Source organism: Clytia hemisphaerica, unplaced genomic scaffold (assembly GCF_902728285.1).
Source record: "Clytia hemisphaerica strain Z4C2 unplaced genomic scaffold, Clytia hemisphaerica genome assembly, whole genome shotgun sequence".
NCBI lineage: Eukaryota > Metazoa > Cnidaria > Hydrozoa > Leptothecata > Clytiidae > Clytia > Clytia hemisphaerica.
The window spans coordinates 206,202-229,271 of NW_027103900.1; the positions used below are offsets into that span (position 1 = coordinate 206,202).

The following is a 23,070-nucleotide window of genomic DNA, read 5'->3' on the forward strand; positions in this document are numbered from 1 at the left end:
TTACAATTGATGTCATGTCGGAAGACATCATCACATCAAGTTCATAGGAACATTTTCTTACCGTCATTTCTGGTGTGAAATATGAGTTCGGTAGAATCGCCATAAACTGTTCGTTCAAGAACTTTCGCTTGCAGCTCAACCTTGTAATGAGTGAAAATGCTCAATCCTTGAAAGAGAAAAGAAACGACAGTTAGTACAACAAAAGCAGACATTAACAAAGTTAAGTATCCGATAGATAAATCACGCCGACGGACGACAGACGACGAGGCCCTGTAGAATAGTCGGCGTTAACCTTAGTTGCTGCACAGGCGACTGAGGTTAGATTCCTACTCACAACGGATCACCTGACAAATAAACGAACCTTTGCTTGGGTCAACCCATGTCACGTGATGGGAATGGGGTGGTCAGTCCAAGGTGCTGACGGGGTGCTAATTGAAAGCGTCTGTAGTAGTGTGAAAGTAGGCGTCAGAGCCTTCTGCAACTTAACCAAATAGAAATAAATGAATCTTCTCTATCCTTTGTACACACAATGAACATTTTTTCTACAGACAAGTCAGGTGCTAGTCCGACTTACGACGCAAAGAAATCAACTTTGCTTCTTTCTAAAATCAATATCCGCTTGATTTTCTGTTCTAGAAGCAAAGCAGATATATATGCAGCTTCGGTTAGTTGTCCTTGCTTTCTACTTAGCCTGAAAATTAAGGTGTTTGACAGATAAACGCTATCACAAGTTAAATTTCATTTCTATCACGATCACGTTGATCACGCTGACTCCTCCGATCACGCAATCACGCACCTTAAAATCTTAAATCACGAAATCACAAACTTTAAAAAACGCCAATCACGCCATCACGAAAAACCGCTGGGGTGCGGCCTCTTTTTACTAAAGTTAGAAACTTCTATTTTTAGCAATAAAAAACTTCAGAAGGTAATTAACATTACGAAGCCGACTAAGTTTGTTATATCATCGTGAAAGTAAGTCAATACTAAACTTTAGAGTTATTGTCGACCAATCAGTTGAGTCATATTTTACTCTCCCCAATCCCTTCACTTACCAGTGATCTTGATAAAAGTATCTTGTAATTCATGACGTTGAATTTCTGTCCACGCTGATTGGTTGGTATACACAATGACTCGATATCCCCAAAACTTGTCCGGACGTCTCAACAAACGAGATTTATCAAATACGTCCCACGATAAAGTGACTTCGTTTTCACCGCGGTCAATGGTTTTCAGGTTCACTGGCCCAACAACTAAAATTAGAATATTAAGATGAAAAAAATCTGGATCTCTGGATTTGACCAATTGAGAGGGGCTAAAACATAATAATGATGAGTCAAAACTTTTTTTAAAATGTAGAACTTAAAGTTTCATGCTTACAATCATCAGCTACATATGATACAATCTAATTGAAAAAATTCAAAATTCAAACACTGCTAGAATCGACAAGTCGTAAAAATTAATGAGTAATTAGAAAAAATAAAATTATAATTCCCATGTGAGCAGCTATGTCCAGTCTTTTGTTTTATAATGTTTGAACATAAAGGTCGTGTTCAGACCAAGGTTTAAAGCAATTAGGTCTACATGTTTCTTTTATATTCCTTTTGTATCTAACGGCACGCTCCTCATTAGTTAAACCAAAGTTTAACAAGCTACATGCTGAATGGACCTACCTGAAGAATGATGTAATAAGACAATTGAAAAATGAGAACAATAGTATGAAAATGCAGAATAATACATGTTTTTTTTTTTATAAGCATAACGCTTATAAGCATATGAAGGCTCAGATTTGCAGAATTCCTAAGCATAACATGAGCATATATGTCAGCCTAAAATATTTTTCAAGTGGTCATTTTTATCTGTTTAAAAAGGTTTGGTAGAGGTCATATAAAAAATAAGACATTCCACGGCTAGCTAACATTCCACTGCTCCCAAAATCTGAACAAATCTTTTACAAAATTTCATTAAAAAATTGGCTCGGGGTGAATCATAAGCATGATTCTTAAGCATATAATAAGCATAAACTATGCCCGGATGCTTTGAGAACTTAAGCATACACGAGCCTGACCAAGGGGCATACACTTGCTTATAAAAAAAAAACATGTACGAGAACAACTCGAGAAATTCATGGAATCCGGCGATCCTCGGCTGTTCTAGCGATTTTTAGAAAGTTCCTGTACCAAAATCAGTTTCATTGAAAATTGAACCATGCTTAATCGTGGACATTCTTATAAATGATGTTTTTGTTTGAAAAAAACAAAGACATGAAACGAAAAAATCCAATGAAAATCTGCAAAAACGAAAATTTCCGGCTTTTTTGGCCGGAAAAAACATTTTCTCAAAAATCGAACTCGGTCATGTTTTGAGCATTGCGAATACACATCATTCTGCAAAAAATCAGAGAAAAATAAGGATGAAAATTCGAGAAAATGTCAAAAAAAACCGGTTTTTCCGGCATATTTCCGGCATTTTCGGCCGGAAAAAAATGTTTTTCGAAAATCGGGCCCCGTCACATTTTAGGTATTGTCATTTTGCATCAGTGTGCAAATTTTCATAAAAAAATATAAAGTACAGCTCGAGAAATTCAAGAAATACTGTCTTTCCGGCGAAAATAGGTTGTTCCGGCGATTTTTAAATAGTTCCGGCTTCAAAAATCAATTTTATTGAAAATTGAAACATGCTTGATGGTGGGCATTGCTATTAATAATGTTTTTGAATGAAAAAACAACCAGTTATAAGGAAAAAGTCCAATGAAAACCCAGAAAAACGACGATTTCCGGCATATTTCCGGCATTTTCGGCCGGAAAAAATTTTTTCTCAAAAATCGGACTCAGCCATGTTTTGGGCATTGTTAATACGCATCTTTGAGCAAAAAATCAGAAAAAACTAATGATAAAATCTCGAGAAAGTGCCAAAAAACCAGTTTTTCCGGGATATTTCCGGCATTTTCGGCCGGAAAAATTTTTTTTCCGGAAATCGGGCTCCGTCACATTTTGGGCATCGCCATTTTGCATCATTGTGCAAAAAATCAGAAAAAACTAATGAGCCAATCCCGAGAAAAGCTGGCAACAGACGAACGAACGGACGAACGAACGAACGAACGAACGGACATGGGTTAATTTAAAGGACCTCCACCGGGGTACCCGGTGGTAGGTCCAAAAAGGAATCACCCTCTAGTTTAAAAAAAAAGTTTTTACGATTTCGCTACAGTTTTCTGAATAGACGAAATCAGAATTCGCAAGTGAAAAGCATGCTCCTTTTGTAAATGAAGAAAAAAGAACGTGAAATTTATGACTTAGAGACGCTCGGAGCATCTATAGCAGTAATGGCTTGAACGACCACGAATTAGTGTTTTGCAGAGGGATTCCCTGAAATCTTTTTTGTTTCAAAGTATCTCAAGAGAGAAGATGACATGATTTCAAGTTAGGAAAGGAGATTCCTCGAGATCGCCAATCGATGATGACAAAAGAAAAGTGATTATAATTAAATTCCCATATCAACAAAGTACTACTTGAACCTTAAACTTAAACTTTCAGGTCTGAACACGACCAAAAAAATCACTCGTGCAACTATTCTCAAATTGCACTAGTTATCATGTGATTACATATACAAACTGACTACAATTAAGCTCAAAATAGTAGTTCAAAAACAAAGAAATGAAAAAATATAAAGGCAATGATAAGTTGTTTCACATACAAGGACATTCTTTGTAAATTTGTTCTTGGTAGCTCTGTCCGGGACACAATTCGGCATAAAATTTATTATTATTCGGGATGAGACATGAATATGTGAAATATTTTTGTCCAAAGCTGCATTTGCGCGAATCTTGCCATGTTTCGGTGATTTTTAACGGGTTTATTACTGGCTGCTCAATTGGACCTGGAAAATTGAAGAGTAAAATATCAAAATTTTCACTAAGAGGTCTTTTTTCAACTTTAACCATACAGATTCTGAAGAAATAAAGTCTGAAAAATAAAGCTGGTGACCAGAAAGTAATGTAGACTGTATGACAGTTGTGTTATTGTGCTCACAAGATTAAGAATTGAACACAAATCGCGATGCTAAGCGATCGTAGTGAGCGACATTTTTTGACATAATTTTTTTTTTCATTTTATGCAGAATTTGGAAAATATTATATGGTACAAAGGTTTTTCGTGTTTTGTTGAGGTACGTAATTTCCGCCATTTTGGAAGTAAACGTTCGAATCTGTAAAGGTGATCCCTGATGCGAATCGAACGTTGGCTTTCATGATGGCTAAAATTACGTAACCTAACAAAAGACGAAAAACCTTTATATCCTATAAATTCATGATATTCATGACGTAATGTTTTCTACGGAAATACCCCGGTTTAAGCCAGTAGTGGCAAATTTATACTGGACAAAAGTTGTATAAAATTTGCCACTACTGGCAAAAATCGGGGTCTTTCCGTAGAAAACATTACGTCATGAATATCACGAATAAAGAACATTACAAAAAATACATACCGAGAACCCAGTGAACAGTCGAGTCATGATTCGTGGCAGCTCCTGCAGCGTTTCTTGTTACATACCCAGTTTTACTATTGTCACCAAGTCCCATTCCGACTTGATACTCTCCACCATCTCGTTTCCCCGAAACAAACCCGAAACGGATTCTGTTCTCAATGTTAAAACCGTATTCAACATTTTCTTTGTAATCAGGTGGTAACCGAGTTTGCTCTAAAAACGATTTTTTTTATCATGTTAAAGGTTTTATTTTTACATAAGTGTTACCGTTTCATAACAGACACATATTTCATATCAGGACAGTGTCTGCCTATTGTTATATCATGCTGATATAAGCAAAAAAAAATTTTCTCTGATCAGGAGACTCGACATTTTTCGTGATTTCCATGTTGGAAGTTGGTTATAATGCTATGGTCATAGGAATTGTTTTTCAACTTTTTTAGGTTTTGACCCAAACTGATAGAAAGCAGAATTATAACAAGATGGATAATAAAGAGTTTACCTAATAACTGTAGGTGAGCCCTTTATGCCCGGGGGGGGGGCACTGGGTTTGCGGACTGACGGTATGTGCGGGCCAAAAATTGGCTTTTAAAATTGCACCCTTACAGTGCAGCAAAAATCAGTGAAAATCATACCCTTAGAGTGCATTTTCCCCCAAATTTTCGATCCCTTTCGTGCAAAAAATGGTCAAAATTCTAGCATTTTTGGTCAAAATATCTAGATTTTTCAAGAATTTTCTGAAATTTCTACCCTTACAGTGCATCTCTAGTTTTTCCGACCCTTACAGTGCATTTGAGGTGCCTTGAAAAAGACACCCTTAGTGCCCGCACATACCCGTCGGTCCTTTTGCCCAGCTGCCCCCCCCCAGCCTTTATGTTTTTTTTTCAGGCTTCCCAAAGTGCACCGTAACCCAGCTGGCACATAACGTTGTTTCAACGTTCATCTAACGTTATATGGAAGTTGTGATCGTTAAATAACCGTTGAAGCAACGTTTTGTGCCAGCTGGGAAGGGTCGGTAAGAGACGGTGCAATGTAAATACACCATAAAGATTCTTTGCTAAAAGTTGCTCAGATTTGGCTATATTCTCTCTGCATAGTACGGGTCCTATTTTGCTTCGACTAAAGATCCTAGAGCTTAGATCTCATCAAGACTGATGCACACATTATTTTCTTGATAGCCTATACCCAGCCAGTCTGTGCCACTAACTCGATCGGGAAGATTCTTCCGAAATGGGAAGAACCTTCCCGAACGGGAAGAACTTACTCTATTTTTTTCTGCCCGTTTTGGAAGATTCTTCCTCTTTGGGAAGTTGAAAATTGACTGAATCTTCGGCGAAGCTGTACGATGACCGGCGAAAGTTGAAACTTTTTGGAGGTGAAAAAGCATCAAATTTTAAGGTTTTTCACCGAAAGAAAAGTAGACTTTACCGTAGAAATCTTGTTAAATTGTGAAAAAACTGCGTAAACTTCCCAAACGGGAAGTTCCAACCCGATCGAGTTTTCCTTAGTTTCTCGCTTCTTCCCGATCTGGAAGTCCGTTAACCCGTTTGGGTGTTAAGTTAATTTCCCGTTCGGGAGGATTCTTCCCATTTCGGAAGAATCTTCCAATTTCGGAAGAATCTTCCCGATCGAGTTAGTGGCACAGACTGCCAGCTGGCACACGACGTTATTTTAACGTTCATACAACGTTATTTGGATGTGAACTTTAGATGAACGTTGAAACAACGTTGTGCCAGCTGGGTAGAGATTTGATACATACGATTAACCATTCGTCCAAAACTAGCATTGTTGGAACTTGTTTCTTGGTCGAACGTACATCCACCATGGACAGCACTCTTCAAAGATACACTCTGGTTACAACCAGTTTTAACCCAATGGAAATAATTGCCACGCTTTGTACCAATACAAAATTGATTGAATTTTCGATTCTTAGCTTTTTCACTGACCTTGGTTAAGCCGGTTAAACCAGAACTAATGCGTGCTTCTCTGTATTCTTCTAATTGCCACATCGAAGAGTTGTAGCTCCAATCCTATGGATAATAATGAATTGATATTATATGGAGTTATTTACTAAACGACAAATTATGCCCATTATGTTTTGGCAAAAAGTGTTATGAAATCCTGGTCAGTCAGTTAGTTAAATGGGCCATTCCATTTTATATCCATACAGGTGGCGGAAGAACATTTCCATTTCCACATTTTGCCATTCTCCAGGGAGTATCCACATATATTTCTAAGAATTTATATTTGTCTTAAAAAGGTTTGTCCACCCCTCCCCCCTGTATGGAAATGTAATTGGATTGTGCTAGCAAAAATGCGTAGCGTTTTATTGTTAGTAAAGGAGCTACAAGAATGTATCTAAAAAATCATTCGTATAATTGAATTAGCCTAAATTTTAAAAATATCTTTCACCAGCATGGAACTTGACGAGTGACCTACGAAATTGGCAAAATTATCCTCCAGTAAAGTTTCAAAGGATTTCAAAGCTTTCACAAAACGTAATTATTGCTTTAGGTACATGTAAAATTTAGGTTCCTAACCTGAGAATACATTAAGAATATTTAAGGATGATTTTCAGAAAGACAAGAATTTCAAGTGTGTCGATCATGAAACTTTAAATGCAATTAAAGACGTTCCCTAATATGAATAGAATTACAGACTGTGACCGACACAAATGGTTTTCAGTCAGTCAAGCACCTTTTTTTAGTCAGTCAAGCACCCGATGACCGAGGCTTATTTGCAGCCCTGTCAGATGCTCATATTCGGACTTAGTTTCTTATTATACCAGTCTGATTACATTAATTACCTCTGGTTGGTTATTGCCATTGGCTGTCAGAAGTTGGTAGTATGGCTTACGCTCACAATCTGTAATAAATCAATCAATTCGTGTGATCAAAATATCATGACATAGAACTTAAGATGAAATCTTTCCTAATATAATATTCAGCAGTAACAAAACAAAATTTAATTGATCCTCCTGAATATTTTTTTTCAACGTAAAGTTCAGACACAGAAGCGTTTTCATTTTATTTGAATAAAATATATTTAGACGTTTCGGTGTCATCCGATCACCATCATCAGTAAAAATTGAAAAAAAAAATTGAATGGTGATCAGATGACACCGAAACGACTAAAATATATGTTTTAAATTTTATCCAAAAAAGAATTAATTTTTAAGCTTTTTACTTCAAATGGATCTCCCTTTCTTCTCGTTGAGAAGATATTCATAAGTGTGGTATCATAAATTTTCATATGATAGGACTAAAATCAGAGAGGGAAAAACTTTCAAAGGACTTAAAATGTTTTTGAAATAGAAAGCCCATCGAAAACTATATCAGCATATACACGTTTTTCTTATAAGAACATTCATTTTCAAAGCCTTCAGGTGTTTTTAACTTTCTGAGTTTTAAGCCTAAAATTGTTCTTAGCTTGTTCTTATTTTCACCATTTTGTGTAAATTCTAAAGAAAATGAGGCGTTATAGAGTCTGCAGAGCCTTGAAATGTTTTTAACTTGTTCTTGTTACACGCTTTTTCTTTTACATTTTTTTATAAGCATACAAAAATTTGAAAACAAGCTACTCGAAGATGCTTAGCTCGAGAGCTTGACAAGGCTCAAAAATGCTTACAAGGATGCTTATATCACAAGATTCCAAGAGAATTAATATATAATTACCTCCATTTTTTCCGGTGAAAATAATCCTGTTGTATAGTGCGTTCATACGTACAAAATAAACACTGTCAGCGTGGAGTAACAATTTCTTTCCATTTTCTCTGATTGGTGTTTCGATATTTGCCTGATGAGCTCCTCCAAAGAGTTGTTTTTGAAAGAATATAATGAATTTGTTGGTACCAGGGCATTGCGATTCGTCCCATAAAATGTAGACAGTCATTAGGTTGACGTCATTTTCATATGTAGCAATATGGATCCGCGTGTATTTACAAGCCAGGGCTAAATAAAAAGCGTTGGGAAATATTATTTGGTATATAATGAGCTATTTCATCAGGGCGTCTTGTTTAAAAAGCAACATTTCAAAGGTACACTATGAATGTGTTGAATAAAATTTGGCTAAAGTTAACATTTAAAATTGATTCGGTTCCTTATTGACAAAGGTGATTTTTGCCACTAATTTCGAACTAAAGTCTGTCCAGATATAATTGGCAGTGGAAACAAGAATGCCTGTAACTTTTGATAGTCAAATATAATTATGAAAATTTTTTTTGCTTGTTTTAGAGAATCAAAAGCGCTATATTTAAATGTATTTTTGTTTGAAAAATTCGCGATTTTTAGCGGTTTAATTTGTGATTGTAAAAATTGAGCTTTTTTCCTACTTATGCTATAACGTTCATTTTTACACCAGTGGTAGTTCAACCTTAGGTTAAGAAGTTTGTTAAATTTCAAGGCAAACAAAAGAGTCCTTCGGAAGATATGGGACCCGAAATACCCCTTGGTAGCACTTTTCTGTGAAATATCAAATCTCCAACATATTACTAAAAACGGGGGTTATGTTATCTTTTTTGAACAGTGCAATTAAAAGTTGGAAAATGTTAAGTGTTGGTGCATTGGTATTATTGGTATCATTGATTATTTCGAAACGAAGTGAAATCATATGCAATATAATTGTTTTTATTGAAAGGATAAGCATGAACTTATATTGCCTTTGTTATTTCTAAGTCATTAAAGAACTTTGCTAATTCCCAAAACACTAAACACAGTTTGGCTATGAGGTCATTAAAGAGATTGTAAAATGTGTTATGATCGAAAAACTGTTTCATCAATCATATCACTACCCCCGTTTTTAGTAATAAGTTGGAGATTTGATATTTCACAGAAAGTGCTACCAAGGGGTATTTCGGGTCCTATATCTTCCGAAGGACTCTTTTGTTTGCCTTGAAATTTAACAAACTTCTCAACCTAAGGTTGAACTACCACTGGTGTAAAAATGAACGTTATAGCATAAGTAGAAAAAATGCTCAATTTTTACAATCGCAAATTAAACCGCTAAAAATCGCGAATTTTTCAAACAAAAATACATTCAAATATAGCGCTTTTGATTCTCTAAAACAAGCAAAAAAAAATTTCATAATTATATTTGACTATCAAAAGTTACAGGCATTCTTGTTTCCACTGCCAATTATATCTGGACAGACTTTAATACAATACACCAGCTGGAAAATACGTTTTGTCGTTAAATGCGTATTAAAAGATTGCAACATGATTATTAAAAATGGAAAGGAAAGGTCATCTTATCTTCAAGAGCAGGCAAGTGAGTTCTGGGTAAAGTAAGACATATTATTTCCATTACCTTGGGGAAACGTTACAATCGACGCCAACCCAAGCACAACGAAGAAAATGTAATTCTATGGCAAAATAGAATGTGGATATATGTATTAAAAAATTCCTCGACATTTGATCACCCGATATTTTAACCTTTACAGTTTTTTCTCCATTTTTTCATTCCTCCTTATGAAGATACAGCCAGCTGGCACACAACGTAACGTTGTTTCAACGTTCATTTAACGTTATATGGACGTTGTGAACGTTAGATAAACGTTGAAACAACGTCGTGTGCAAGCTGGGAGGATTATGCTGCCTTCTGGGAAAAAATAAGTTTTTAAAATGAGTCGACAAAATGTGACTAAATTTAAATTCGATCTGGAAAGTGACGAATTTGAGATTTTGGTCTTTTAGAAAAGTGACGAAATTGTCTACAGGCGATGAAATCCACCCTCGAAAGTTAAACCCTGACTAATTAAAACCGCAACGTTTTTCCCCGATAAGGTACCTTATCGGCTAAAACTTAGTCGGCCCTAAGTGACTAAAATTAGGGCCGACTAAAAACTAGGGCCGACTAAAATTTGGGCCAACTAAAAATTTGGGCCAAATTAAAAGTTTATAATTAAGCTTTCCTTATTTTCTAGAATTTTAAGCTTTCTCCTATTTTCCATCTGCTTGTGAATTTAGAAATAACCCAAATTTTTAGTCGGTCTTAATTATTAGTCAGCCCTCAGTGACTAAATTTCGACGAGGTGACTAAAATTAAGGCCGACTATAAGTTTTGGCCAATAAGGTAGTATCTGGCCGATTGAGTGTAAGCGTAAAGAACCTTACCTTCATTTCAAAACCACATGATAAAAAATTTCGTTCTACTAAAATAAAAGTTGAGTAAAAATAAAAAAAATTTTTAGTCTTGTTTTTGTAAAATAATTACTATGGTAACTTAAACATACTTTTGGTACCATTTTGGATATAGTTAGATAAGGAAATGTCTTTTGATGACAGTATTTGTCAAACAAGTTTGAAATTTTGAACGATATTTTCAAAGGAATGATTGATATGCTAAGTATGGAAGATCTTAGCTGGAGGTAGGTATCAAAAATTAAATATTCATAAATTATTGGACTGTATTCATTTTAGTTGTCTCCTTCAATACACCTATCGCAATCCTAAAGTCAAAAGGGAACTGGGTTCAAGTTAAACCGGTTCGAATAACGTAAAATATTTATCTGTGAGCTCTGAACTTAGGTTATTTGAGCACTCATAGACTCTATTGAGGAGCAAGCTTTTCTTTTACGGTCTGATCACTTAGGTGATTTTTTAGAACTCTGGTGACAACTTCAGTTTAAGTTCGCTTTAAATAACGAAAGGCAGGAACACGTTTGTGCTCGCGAAAGTTTGTACGCCTAAAGTAATCTAAGCTAGCAAACTAGAACCCAATCCCCTTTTGTTTAGCTTTTCGCTCGTCATAGGATTAATAAATTCATACCTCATTATACGTCTCTAAATCGAACAAAACTTCAGCATCTAGAACATTTTGTTCATCCTTTAGTTCAAATTTTCTGTAGTTCGAGATCGAAAGAGTATAGGGTACCTACCTGGGAAGAAATACATACCATTTTGACTTTCATTGATTCAGCTTCATAATGGCATTCAAACTATCCTCGGCACTTTTTTTACCAAAGAAGAATATGAAGTACGAATTCTTCAAAAAGGTAGAATAAAGCACCTCATCCATGAAGGATCACGCTTAAGGTCTACTCTAAATAGAAGTCCCCATTAAACGTCCCCAGCCGGACCCCCAACCTGTTTATCTTATTTTAAAAATATCTTCAGGTATCAGCTAAATTGCTGTAAATAGCCTGTTTTTGAAGTACCCCCTTTTATTTGGACCGGGGGAAACACGGATTTCTTTTATTAGATTTTGAAAAAAAAATCGGACCCTTTTTATTCGCCCCCCCCCCCTCCCTACTATTAGGGACCTTAGAGTAAGAATCTTCCTAGCAAAACCCTTTTTTAAGGAACTTTGCCACTTAAATTTTTCCTTTGATAAGCTATTTAATGGTATTAAAACAAAATTATCAATTTCATTTGTCAAAATTCTCACTGACTGAGAACGACGGTAAATTAGCATTTTACTGTCCGCGATTGTATGAGTGCTGTTTTTCAAAATCGTTTCTGTCACTCCGTCGCCCTCAAAAGGATAGGCAGATAGACTCGCTAATAAAGATCAAAGACTTTCTCATTTCGTGATTATCATACACAAATAGTGAGGTTTCTGTTTCAAATTGAAACAATTCTGTGTATAACATTTCTCACGTACAAACATTAAATTAGTAGCTTGATTCTTCATTTTGAACAGCTTCGTCAATTTCCCGCTCTAATGACGTCATCGCGAAACGAGGTGACGTCAATTCTCCATCCTTAATAGATAAACATGACTCGTCACCAGTCTCTACACCATCCTGTTGAACTTGACCTGTTTGCTGTCCCGTATTCATAACCTGGATTTTCAAGTGAGAAGATATACTCAAACTATCGTCTTCTCCAGTTTGCGAATTTAAATTTAAAGCATTGTTAGTCAAGGAGAGTGATGACTCACTTCCCGAATCATCAATACCCATCGTGTTTACAGAGCTGTCTTCTCTTAAGCCTAAATTATTTTGACCTAATGAGCCTTCACTTTCTAGTAGACCTAAATCAGTACGTTCTTCTGATTCAAGCCCAAGTGAACTACCATCGTTGGTTAAACCTAGAGTATCTGAACCCTCATTGTCGAGTCTTAAAGTATTTTCGTTTTCAACTAATCGTAAAGAATTGTGATCCTGACTTTGTAGCGTTAATTGAGTTCTATTATTTTCCAATCCCAGAGAAGTTGTCTCTTGATTTTCCAGTACAAGTGTATTTTGCGGACCGTCATTTAAGGTGATATGACTGTGGTCCTGGTTTTGCAGTCCGAGTGTACTTTCGTCAGGAGGTAGACTAAGTGTATTATCACTGAGGGAAAGAGTAGTGCTGTCGTGAAGTTGAAGCGTCCTTTGTACACCAGAAGACTCTAAATCAGTGGAATTCTGCCCTAAAGATTCTTCAGTCGTAATGGTTTGAAGAGACAAAGATGTATTGCCTAAGTTAACTATAGGAATTTGTAAAGTTTGACCACCGAAGTTGATTAGAGTGTATTGTTGCTCCCCGAAAGATAATGGAATAGCGCTCAATGTTGATATGTCGGTAGCCGGTAAAGTAGTACTGGAAGCATTGTTCGCATCCTTGATTTGAACATTTCCGTCATTTTGTTTGTCCGGGTTTAATGTATCGTTAGTAGGATTGGTTTCCGCTAATTGAGGGATGATTATTGTGTTGGTTTGATTTTGTATTAATTCGTTGACTGATACAGTGATGACCTAAAAACAGAGAAAAACTCAAGTTGAAAGTTTCTTCAATTATTACTATAGCTGATTTTAATAACTTGTAATTACCTGGTAGTAATTTTTTGATTTTGTGATTTTTTTTTTGAATGTTGTAAATTGAAATTCGATTTGAATTTTTTTTTTACTAACTTGTGATCATGGTGCAAAGAAGACACCGAAACGTCAAATGATGAAAAAAAAATATATTACAGTTTCCACTTTTTGTTATCAAATTTTTCATAGCTGATTACAATAGGATCCTAGCCTGAACCCGTAATAGCCCTGCTCACTGTAATCACGCCGGAAAAAAACAAAACTTAGAAAATAGTTAGGCTATTTTGAAATACCCTGTCAACCCAAAATCACCCTGCAAACCAGGTTTGAACTAGTATAAATCTAATAATGATGTCGAACATTTTGGCTAATGTTTAAGGGTCTAAGTATTACAAAACGTGTAAGGCAAATGAATAGCTTCTCTTTTACAGGGGATGTTGTGCCCTGTGTTGAGTGGATAGAACTCATAGGCGGTTTTAGGTGCTGTCAAACTTATCGGATGAAGAAATTTGTAATTGTAATTTCAATGATTTTTAACGAGCGTTGCACTCCTTTGCATATTTCCGACGTACTTGCTCCATTAGCGAGTTTATGTATGTGTGTTTTTCAGCGACGGAGACGGTAAGGTTCTAATTTGAGTAGATCTTGACCAGCTGAGGACGACGGTAAATCAGCACTTTTACCGTCCTCGATTTTGCGGGACGGAATTGCGGGTTATTCCAAATCGCTTCAGTCACTCTACCGTCCTCAAAAGTGCAAATACATAAACTCGGTAATGTCTTAAATCCGCCAGTGGAACTGCCCCAGTATTGTTTATACTGCCTTCAGGCTCTTAGACATCGACGCACAGTTTTTTTTAATCAAGCACATTAATCCGATGAAATCTACTGAGGAACAAGGCCAGCACACTTTTTCCCTCATCCACACTGTATTGTGGAATATACCTTATCGGAGTTTTTGATATTTTCTAAAAAAGTGATGCATTGTGGGATTGTTTCGAGTGTATTACAATAGAATTCCCTCGAAGAATTCCTAAGAGATTTCTATTGTAATACACTCGAAACAATCCCACAATACATCGCTTTTTTAGAAAATTAAAAAACTCCGGTAAGATCGATTGATACATACGTAAGGCTTTTTGAAGTTCTGTCAACCCCATTACCCTAACAATAATCTTTTGTTTTACCTTATCATTAAGTTGATTACACGCTTGTTTATAAGAATATTGTACTTTGGCTGAGGGTGAGCATTATTCGTAATTTTCTATTGTTCCAAGCTATTGTTCTAGGCCAAACTCCGAAATCTCATCTTGATATTCTTATAGAGAAGTTATTTTTATAACAAAAGCGTGTAATTTTCGTGTGGACTTTATTCGCGAATTGAGAGTCCTGAATTTTTGCTTGGACAAAATTTCGCGAATCGGCCTCTTTTTCGTTCACTTTCAGTCATTTTCCTATGGGTTTTCACCGAAATTCGAATTTCAAATTTATCGCGCGGGGACTAATTTTCTCGAAAATGTCCGAAATTCGCGAAAATTAATCCACGCAAAATTTAATCCACTTCAGGTATTTCCTCCCTCCGGGGGGGGGGAATGGGTTTGCCAACTGACGGTATGTGCGGCGAAAAAATTGGCTTTTAGAATCGCACCCTTACAGTGCAGAAAAAAATCAGTGAAATTCATACCCTTAATGTGCATGTTTTCAAATTTTAAACTTTTTTAGAGCAAAAAAATCAAGATTTTTGGGTAAAAATTTCCAATTTTTCCTAGATTTGCTGAAATTTCCACCCATACAGTGCATTTATCAAAAGTCCACCCTTACAGTGCATTTCTGCTATTTTGAAAAACATACCCTTAACAGCCACACATACCCGTCGGTCGATTTGCCTGACTCCCCCCCCCCGGGAGTCCCCCGGGAGTCTCCCGTGATTCCCCTCCCTGCAGAGGTTTTGACGTTTTTAGCTTCCTGTTGTTCAGCAATTTCGAAAATATTTTTATACAGAAAAAATTGATTGACGAGTACTCTCTAATAATGCATATTCAAAAATTGTCGTGACAAGTACATAAGAAATAAAATCAAAAGTTTTATTTATGTTTGCCATCATTGGCATATCAACAACATCCTAGTAGAAAATTGGTCACGAAAATCAATCAAAGATTATACCACTAATAAAATACATCAAAAGAAATGACTTTTATTTTTAAGCTTTACAAAATGACCAGTCAATGTGGGAGATTTTGAGAAAGAAATTCCTGTCACGGAATTCAAACCTAGGTTTGAATTCCGTGTTCCTATAAATCAAAGCATCTTTCGAAATTATATAGAAGTATAAAACGAACTACACTTTTTTTTTCTTAAAAGGAACCAGTAAAATTTTGTCGAGGCTCGGTGTCCTAGTTATATATCGGATCTTTAAGCCTCATTTTTTCCCTATTATGTCCTTATTTTTGGTACCAATTTAAGATATTTTAGGCTAATTTTTAATCTTTTGAAAATTAAATTGCTTCAAAGTCAGCAATTACATGATCAGCATTTCTATTGTACCTATTTTCAGCCATTTAAGTCTCATTATTGTTCTTATAAAAATGTGGTAATGTATAGTAAAGCTCTGTTTCTCTGAGCAATACAAAAAGAAGGATGAAAAACACCTTTTGGTATTTTTTTTGATAAGAATTACGAATTGCATTTCAAAATTGTTTATTTTCCAGGTCCTATAAAGTGAACTGCACGACAGAAACTTTCATTTCCCTTCATCGAGAACAGAGGGTAAAGATCAAAAGACTAAAGGGAGCAGCATTTGGAAAATGGAACCGAACACACGATTTTGCAAAGAGATCAAACAAGTAGTGCAAAACACATACATCGTATTATTCGCTTTCGTGGGAATCTTTGGGATTTTTGTGAATTTTACTGTCATTTATTTCATCAAAATCACCAAACAAATGCAGAATCAATCCATCAAACTGTTACTCTATTTATCGTGTATGGATGTTTTTATAAGCTTCGTGACTTTTTGTAATTTTATCCTTGACATACCTGGAATAGCTGAAGATTGCCGTTTACTGATTTTCTTATATTTCATCCAAGCTTTTTGTTTATACGCTTCTATGTATCTATATGCTCTCACTGGATTCGATCGTTTTCTGAGAATCAACTATTTGGAGGAATACCCTAATGTCTTCACCAAGAAACGATTTCGAGTTGTATTAACTTTTTATCTTGCCCTGGTGCTATTCCAGACTTTGTTGACTGTGTCCCTCAACTCTACAAACTACATTGGATATGCATTTTACTATACATTTCCAATCAACTGTTTCGTGCTGGTACTTATAACTTTGTTTTACACAATCTCGATATTAAAGCTTCGGAGGTATAAACAAAGCAATGAAAGTTTATCTGAAGCCACACAGATGATTATGAATATAACTGGCATTTATTTATACTTATTTATCATTTACGTTGGATTTTTCATCACTCTTCAAGTGTTGAACAAGAAAGTTGAACTGACTGAAAAACAAATCATAGCTTTCAGGAATGCTCAAGGTGTGAGTTCGTCAGTTGTTGGGATTATCAATGCATTGGCTTTTTTGAAGTTCAATCGACCGACAAGGACAATAATTTCTCAAATGAGCTGTGTACATAATTCTGTGGAAGCCGAAAGGGCGGCAGCTGAAAATGAGCTTCAATAAGACGATGGTACACTCCGTTTTTTTATTTTTCTTTATTCCAAAAAAAAATTTAACGTAAAAAAATTTATTACTTTAAAGGCTGCTACACACTCAACATTTTATGATGGGCGAACAAAGCGTGCGGCTTAATTATTCCATAAATTACTTAAATCAAGTCTTCAAAGGCTGTTGCTTTGAGCGCGATAAGAGTTCAAGCTTTTCAACATTTTTCGCTAGTCTGTCAAAGCGCCCGAGCCGTGCGCATTGTTCACCGACCATAAAATGCTGATTTGGAAGCGGCCTTAATGGAATTAAAGTTCGCGTTTGTGTTCATCAGCGAAATTTTAAGATTTCGCAGGGACTTAATTTCGACTTAATTTTGCGGATGGCACTATTGGGTGACAATATTTTTACAATTTTGTGCTTTTTACTGTCAAATCATGCATGTTGGTTGTTGAAATACGCATTATTAGCACATTTTTGGTGCCAGTTAACATTCAAAAAGTATTTACTTGATATTTTTTAGCTTTGTTTGTAAAATTTCGCGCATAAGGCCTTTCCAAATTTCCATTGGGACCTAATTTCGCGGATGACACCCAAAACCGAGAAATCCGCGAGATTTAATCCCTGCGAAAATTTATTCTATCAAAGTACTATAATTCTTCAGTTCGACAATGAAATTCAAGAAAGAGAAACATTTACTAAGCCAATTACTTATCTTAAAAGCTGTCTACAAAAAGTAAGATAAAAACCACTCCTTTCTCTAGATTCCCCCAATTCCATTGCATTGACTTTAATAATACAATTGCCCTTTTTCTCTTCGGATGCTGAATACACTTTATGAAGAATGTACATGATGAAAATGGCCAAAGAATTAAGAATAATGCTAAGAATATCACCATCATGGAATTTTGCTACTCGAGCTAAGAATGCCATTTTTAGAGCATTTTCAATCATAAATTGTCAGTTACCCCCATTTTATGCTTGAGACATATGTACTAAATGTTAAATCTAGTATGAATTAGGATCCTAAGCTAAGAATGCTCTAAGAATATTTTAGGACGATTTTCCCGAAAAAGTTAAGAATATCCATGATGAAATGGATTTACACCATTCTTATAAAAAAAGCGTGTAGATGCATCAAGTAGTTCTATTTATTAAATCCTTGGTATGACCCGGCCAATAGTATTGGACATATAATTTTCTGCCTTCTATCTAAAGGTTCTACCTAATATGTTTTCAGGAGAATACTTTTCCAACAGCCCCCTTCTCTCAAAAAAACGTAAAAATCAAGCAGCTGAAAACAACTACAGATGCTCTTTATTAAAAAGTTTGGGTCTGGGGTTATGTGCTGATTAATACCTTTCGAAAGTGTCGATGAAAAAACTTTTCTGTTTCTTGGGAAATTTTTTGTCAAAATACCTTTAAAGGATGAATTTCACGGTAAAATGGTTTTTAATATAAACTTTCATTGAGACCACTCTCTTTCGTGTGGTATTTTTCTCTTTTTTTTCAATCCTTTGTTGGAGAAAGCTAAAAATAAAGGTTTTAGGTAGGGGGAGTCTCCAGATGGCTAAAATATCTATTTCCAGTTTTATCTATTTTATTGCCTAGAGGCAATATTCTGGCTAAAATATCTAGGCAATATTCTTAGAAAAGTTCAAAAATCTTGTGTCAAATTTACCATTCTTTTCTTATATAGTACGATCTTACAATAAAGCTTGATAAAGCGTGTATTTCGAATTAGAGAAAAATTTGAATAAATAACATATACACAGTACATATGTACCACAGCAACAACGTCATTTAATTGTAATACTGTATTCATTTTTTTATAATTTTTTAATAAACAGTAATAAATCGAAGACGGCAAACAGGAAAAACTAAGAAAAACTATAGTTGTTGAGTAAATGAAATAGTAGGATATTAAGGGCTCTGACCAGAGTCGGAAAATTTATTTTATTATTTGAGCATAAAAGTTATGCTATAGGTTCTTCAACACTTAACAAAGAATTGCCTTTATAAATTGCTTTTTAATCAAACCCCTTAAGAGTAATTAAGAGTTTAATTGCAAAAATGACGTTATGAACTTTAAAAAGACGTTAATAATATGTTGCATCACCTTCTTTTATAAAAAGTGCTTAGTTTTAATGTGTAATTAGCCTTTTTGTTTCAATTTTTTTTTTCAAACTGTCCGCAAAGTATTGAACTGTTTTAATTTTTCGGAAAATTTTTCTAAATTAATGCAGCAAAAGTTTTTCTATGAAAAATTGGGATGGAAAATTGATCAATAAGCACTATTTTCAAGATTTTAAAGCAAATAAGCTTTTAGAAAAATTTTCCGAAAAAATTATTTTAGTTCGGTAAAAGATACACCATCTACCACAAAAAGAATTTCAAAATATTTCTTCTTCGACCAAACTAAGCTTTTCAAAGTTGAAATACTCTTCTTTGCGAAAGTCTTCATTTTCTTCTTCATCAAATTTTTTCATTGCAATTCTTAAATTTTCAGACTCAAGGATAATTGGCCTAACAGAAAATGTATAACATGCCACAGTTTTGTGGGCTACATCAAGTAGAAATTTTTATTTTGTAAGTGGCAAATATCAAAAATTCACTATGGTCAGACTCCTTAAATAAGACACAAGATTAGATTAGATTAGATTCAACTCCCTCCTGTACGAAAAGTAAGCTACTTGATATATATGACAGTGTTAAAGGTCATCAATAAGAATAAGGTTCTTTAGAATTTCAATAACAGTTTGTCCCTCTAAAGAATTCTGCATTGTAACACGCATGCGTAATTTGTCGTTCTTTAAGCCATCCCAGCTGACGTTGTTTCAACGTTTATCTAATGTTTATAACTTCCATAGGGGAACGTAGAAACAACGTTGTGTGCAAGCTGGGATAATTATGTAGTTAATTCCCGTGATTTGTAGTTTTTTATGAAAATTGTCATTTTTTTTGTCTATTTTTAGTAAATGTAGGATTCTTTAGATAAACGTCCTCCAATAACACTTTACATTTCACCGTCCACGCCCACAGAGCTTCTTTTCACCATCGTGATACATCTCATTTGAGAAATTATAGTACTTGTCGGTCGATTGAACTTCAAAAAAGCCAATGCATTGATAATCCCAACAACTGACGAACTCACACCTTGAGCATTCCTGAAAGCTATGATTTGTTTTTCAGTCAGTTCAACTTTCTTGATCAACACTTGAAGAATGATGAAAAATCCAATGTAAATGATAAACAAGTATAAATAAACACCAGTTATATTCATAATCATCTGTTTGGCTTCAGATAAACTTTCATTGCTTTGTTTATACCTCCGAAGCTTTAATATCGAGATTGTGTAAAACAAAGTTATAAGTACCAGCACAAAACAGTTGATTGGAAATGTATAGTAAAATGCATATCCAATGTAGTTTGTAGAGTTGAGGGACACAGTCAAAAAAGTCTGGAATAGCACCAGGGCTAGATAAGAAGTTAATACAACTCGAAATCGTTTCTTGGTGAAGACATTAGGGTATTCCTCCAAATAGTTGATTCTCAGAAAACGATCGAATCCAGTGAGAGCATATAGATACATAGAAGCGTATAAACAAAAAGCTTGGATGAAATATAAGAAAATCAGTAAACTGCAATCTTCAGCTATTCCAGGTATGTCAAGGATAAAATTACAAAAAGTCACAAAGCTTATAAAAACATCCATACACGATAAATAGAGTAACAGTTTGATGGATTGATTCTGCATTTGTTTGGTGATTTTGATGAAATAAATGACAGTAAAATTCACAAAAATCCCAAAGATTCCCACGAAAGCGAATAATACGATGTATGTGTTTTGCACTACTTGTTTAATATCTTGACAAAATTGACCATCATGATTTTGAGTGGACTTGTTAGATTGATGCATTTTCCAAATGTCTCAATATTGTTTAAAAAATGAAAATAACCTTCGAAAGACAGAATGTTACGATGATATTAATGATATCGGTCGTCCTGTTCATAAAGTAGGTATTTGTTTGTTCCACATAAATATTCAGATTGAGGCTTTCTTGAAATAACTGTTTGTTACAATAAAAATGATTGACACTTTGTAAACTAAAATATGGCAATTTCTTGCTACCGATTGATGGCTTAATGGGTTTAATTATGTGAATTACTGTACATTACAGTTGGTGGCCATTGTTAATTTATCTCTATTGGTGTTTATTCAATTCAGATCACGCTATAACTAATAACAACTTTTTTCAAAGCCTCGTGAAAGTGTTCTTTATGCCAATTTATTGTAGTAGGAGACCTTCATTTGTACAGAAACCTGCATTCAAGGAGCGACACTTTCGCTTATAGACACCTGACTCAACCGCCAAAAACTTGATCGAAGGCGTAAGCAATGACACTTCTGCTTAACGTGAAGTACTGGAGGGGCGTATTTCCTTCCGCCCTTGACTCTTTACACAGCCAGGTTATGTTAAAGAGTCTTAACGTTAGCTTTTCTTTTAACACTTCTGTTCTGTAGTCCCTTCAAGCTAGACTGCATACATAGCATATGTTTTTGATACTAAACCTCTCCTTTATTGATAAGATTTCCTCGTTTTTCACCGAAAGGATAATAATCATTATTAAGCTATTTAGAGATTCTTATTGTTCTGTTTGTTACTAGAACAAAAGAAAACAGCTTTGATGGTATTTAGACATTTCCAATGCAATGTCACCGAAAGGATTATAATGATTATTAAGCTATTTAGAAATTCTTATTGTTCTGTTTGTTACTAGAACAAAAGAAAACAGCTTTGATGGTATTTAGACATTTCCTATGCAATGAAAATACTAAGAAGATTGTGCAGCATTTGGCAGTTTACCTTTGTGATGAATAAAAGATCTTTATCCAAGGATACTAAATCCAAAAGTAACTTAATTCTATTTTTTCTTCTTTTTTTAAGTACAATTTTATAAGAACGATGAGGTCCAAAAATGTCAAAGAATAAGAACAATTTAAGAACAATGCTAGTCGGGTATGACTGAAATTTCAACAAATTTAAGTTCAAACTAGTAAAAATAAGACATTTAAACCTTAATTAACTCAGTTTTGCCCTGGAATTGACAACAGGATAAGAACAATTTTTAGGCTCAAAGTGCCAAAAAAATAAGAACAGCCGAGCCTAACAAAAGATTTAAGGGTTCTTATAAAACATGGACTTAGTTTTAAAAATCAAGTCTTTTTAAGCTGAAATAAGTCTCATCCTGACAATAAAAATAAAAGGTTATTCATCAAAATGTTGTTATGAACTTTGAAAATATGCTGTTCACTCAAAAGTCACTCAAAATTTGATGCATAATATTTTTCATTTAATTTTGATTTATTTCTCCTTTCAGATATTTCGAGACAAAAATACAGATACTCCATCTGAACCAAAGTTCTTTCCATAACGACTTTTTTTCGCCGAATTTAAGGTCAAAAATGGAATTTATTCTCTCCGGTTAATTTTCTTCCACATTAATTTTGTTTATCACGATTTTCAAATTTTTAGATAAAGGAGAAGAACAGAAAATGTCTAATATGACACAAAATTCAGGCAAAAATTGACATTTTGTACATTGCAAATGTGAAAAATTCTATTTGTCATAGCCCTTAACCCTATTTTCACCAGGGAGTATGTACATTTTTTTCTCATTTTTGGACCACCCTGGATTTTTTCCACTTGAAAAACTAGACCCCTCTAAATTTTTTACTTTCCATACCACCCTGAACGTTAAACCTTTTCAATATAGGGGGTAAAGACTATTTCTGGAATAGCCCATTTAGATTTCTATTGTCAGAAGATTTAAATAGAAAAATGAGTTCGCCTATTATAGTGTAAAAATTGCTTTAATTTTTTCTTTCATCGAGAGATCACCTATGGTAAAAATTTCAAGTCAAAAGCTGTCGAAAAGTTATCGAAGATTTTCTTTCTAGGACGTCAAATTAGGCTTTTTTCGAAATTTTTAATACATAACTAAAATAGTCCAGTATGGAGAAAAGAGGGTTGAAACAGATTTACTGATAAGAAAAGAGAGAAATACTATAATAATCTGTAATAATGTACAAATTATAGCCTCGCCCCAACTCCTAAAATTCTCTTTCATGTATTAATATTCCAACTAAAAGTGAGAACGAGAACGGAACAGAACA

General features: G+C 34.7%; 1 protein-coding gene across 1 annotated transcript in view; it reads right to left on the reverse strand.

Moving 5' to 3' along the window:
• LOC136808789 (uncharacterized) overlaps positions 1-23,070 on the reverse strand; it is a 54,899-nt gene that overhangs the window by 20,959 nt on the left and 10,870 nt on the right. The window contains exons 7-15 of the mRNA XM_067065328.1: positions 12,085-13,162; positions 9,790-9,844; positions 8,160-8,435; positions 7,292-7,350; positions 6,245-6,515; positions 4,486-4,698; positions 3,697-3,879; positions 1,056-1,253; positions 62-166 (exon numbers count right to left, since the gene is read on the reverse strand). Coding sequence (XP_066921429.1) covers positions 62-166; positions 1,056-1,253; positions 3,697-3,879; positions 4,486-4,698; positions 6,245-6,515; positions 7,292-7,350; positions 8,160-8,435; positions 9,790-9,844; positions 12,085-12,114 — 1,390 coding nt within the window. The 5' untranslated portion in view covers positions 12,115-13,162. The remainder of the gene's footprint in view (positions 1-61; positions 167-1,055; positions 1,254-3,696; positions 3,880-4,485; positions 4,699-6,244; positions 6,516-7,291; positions 7,351-8,159; positions 8,436-9,789; positions 9,845-12,084; positions 13,163-23,070) is intronic.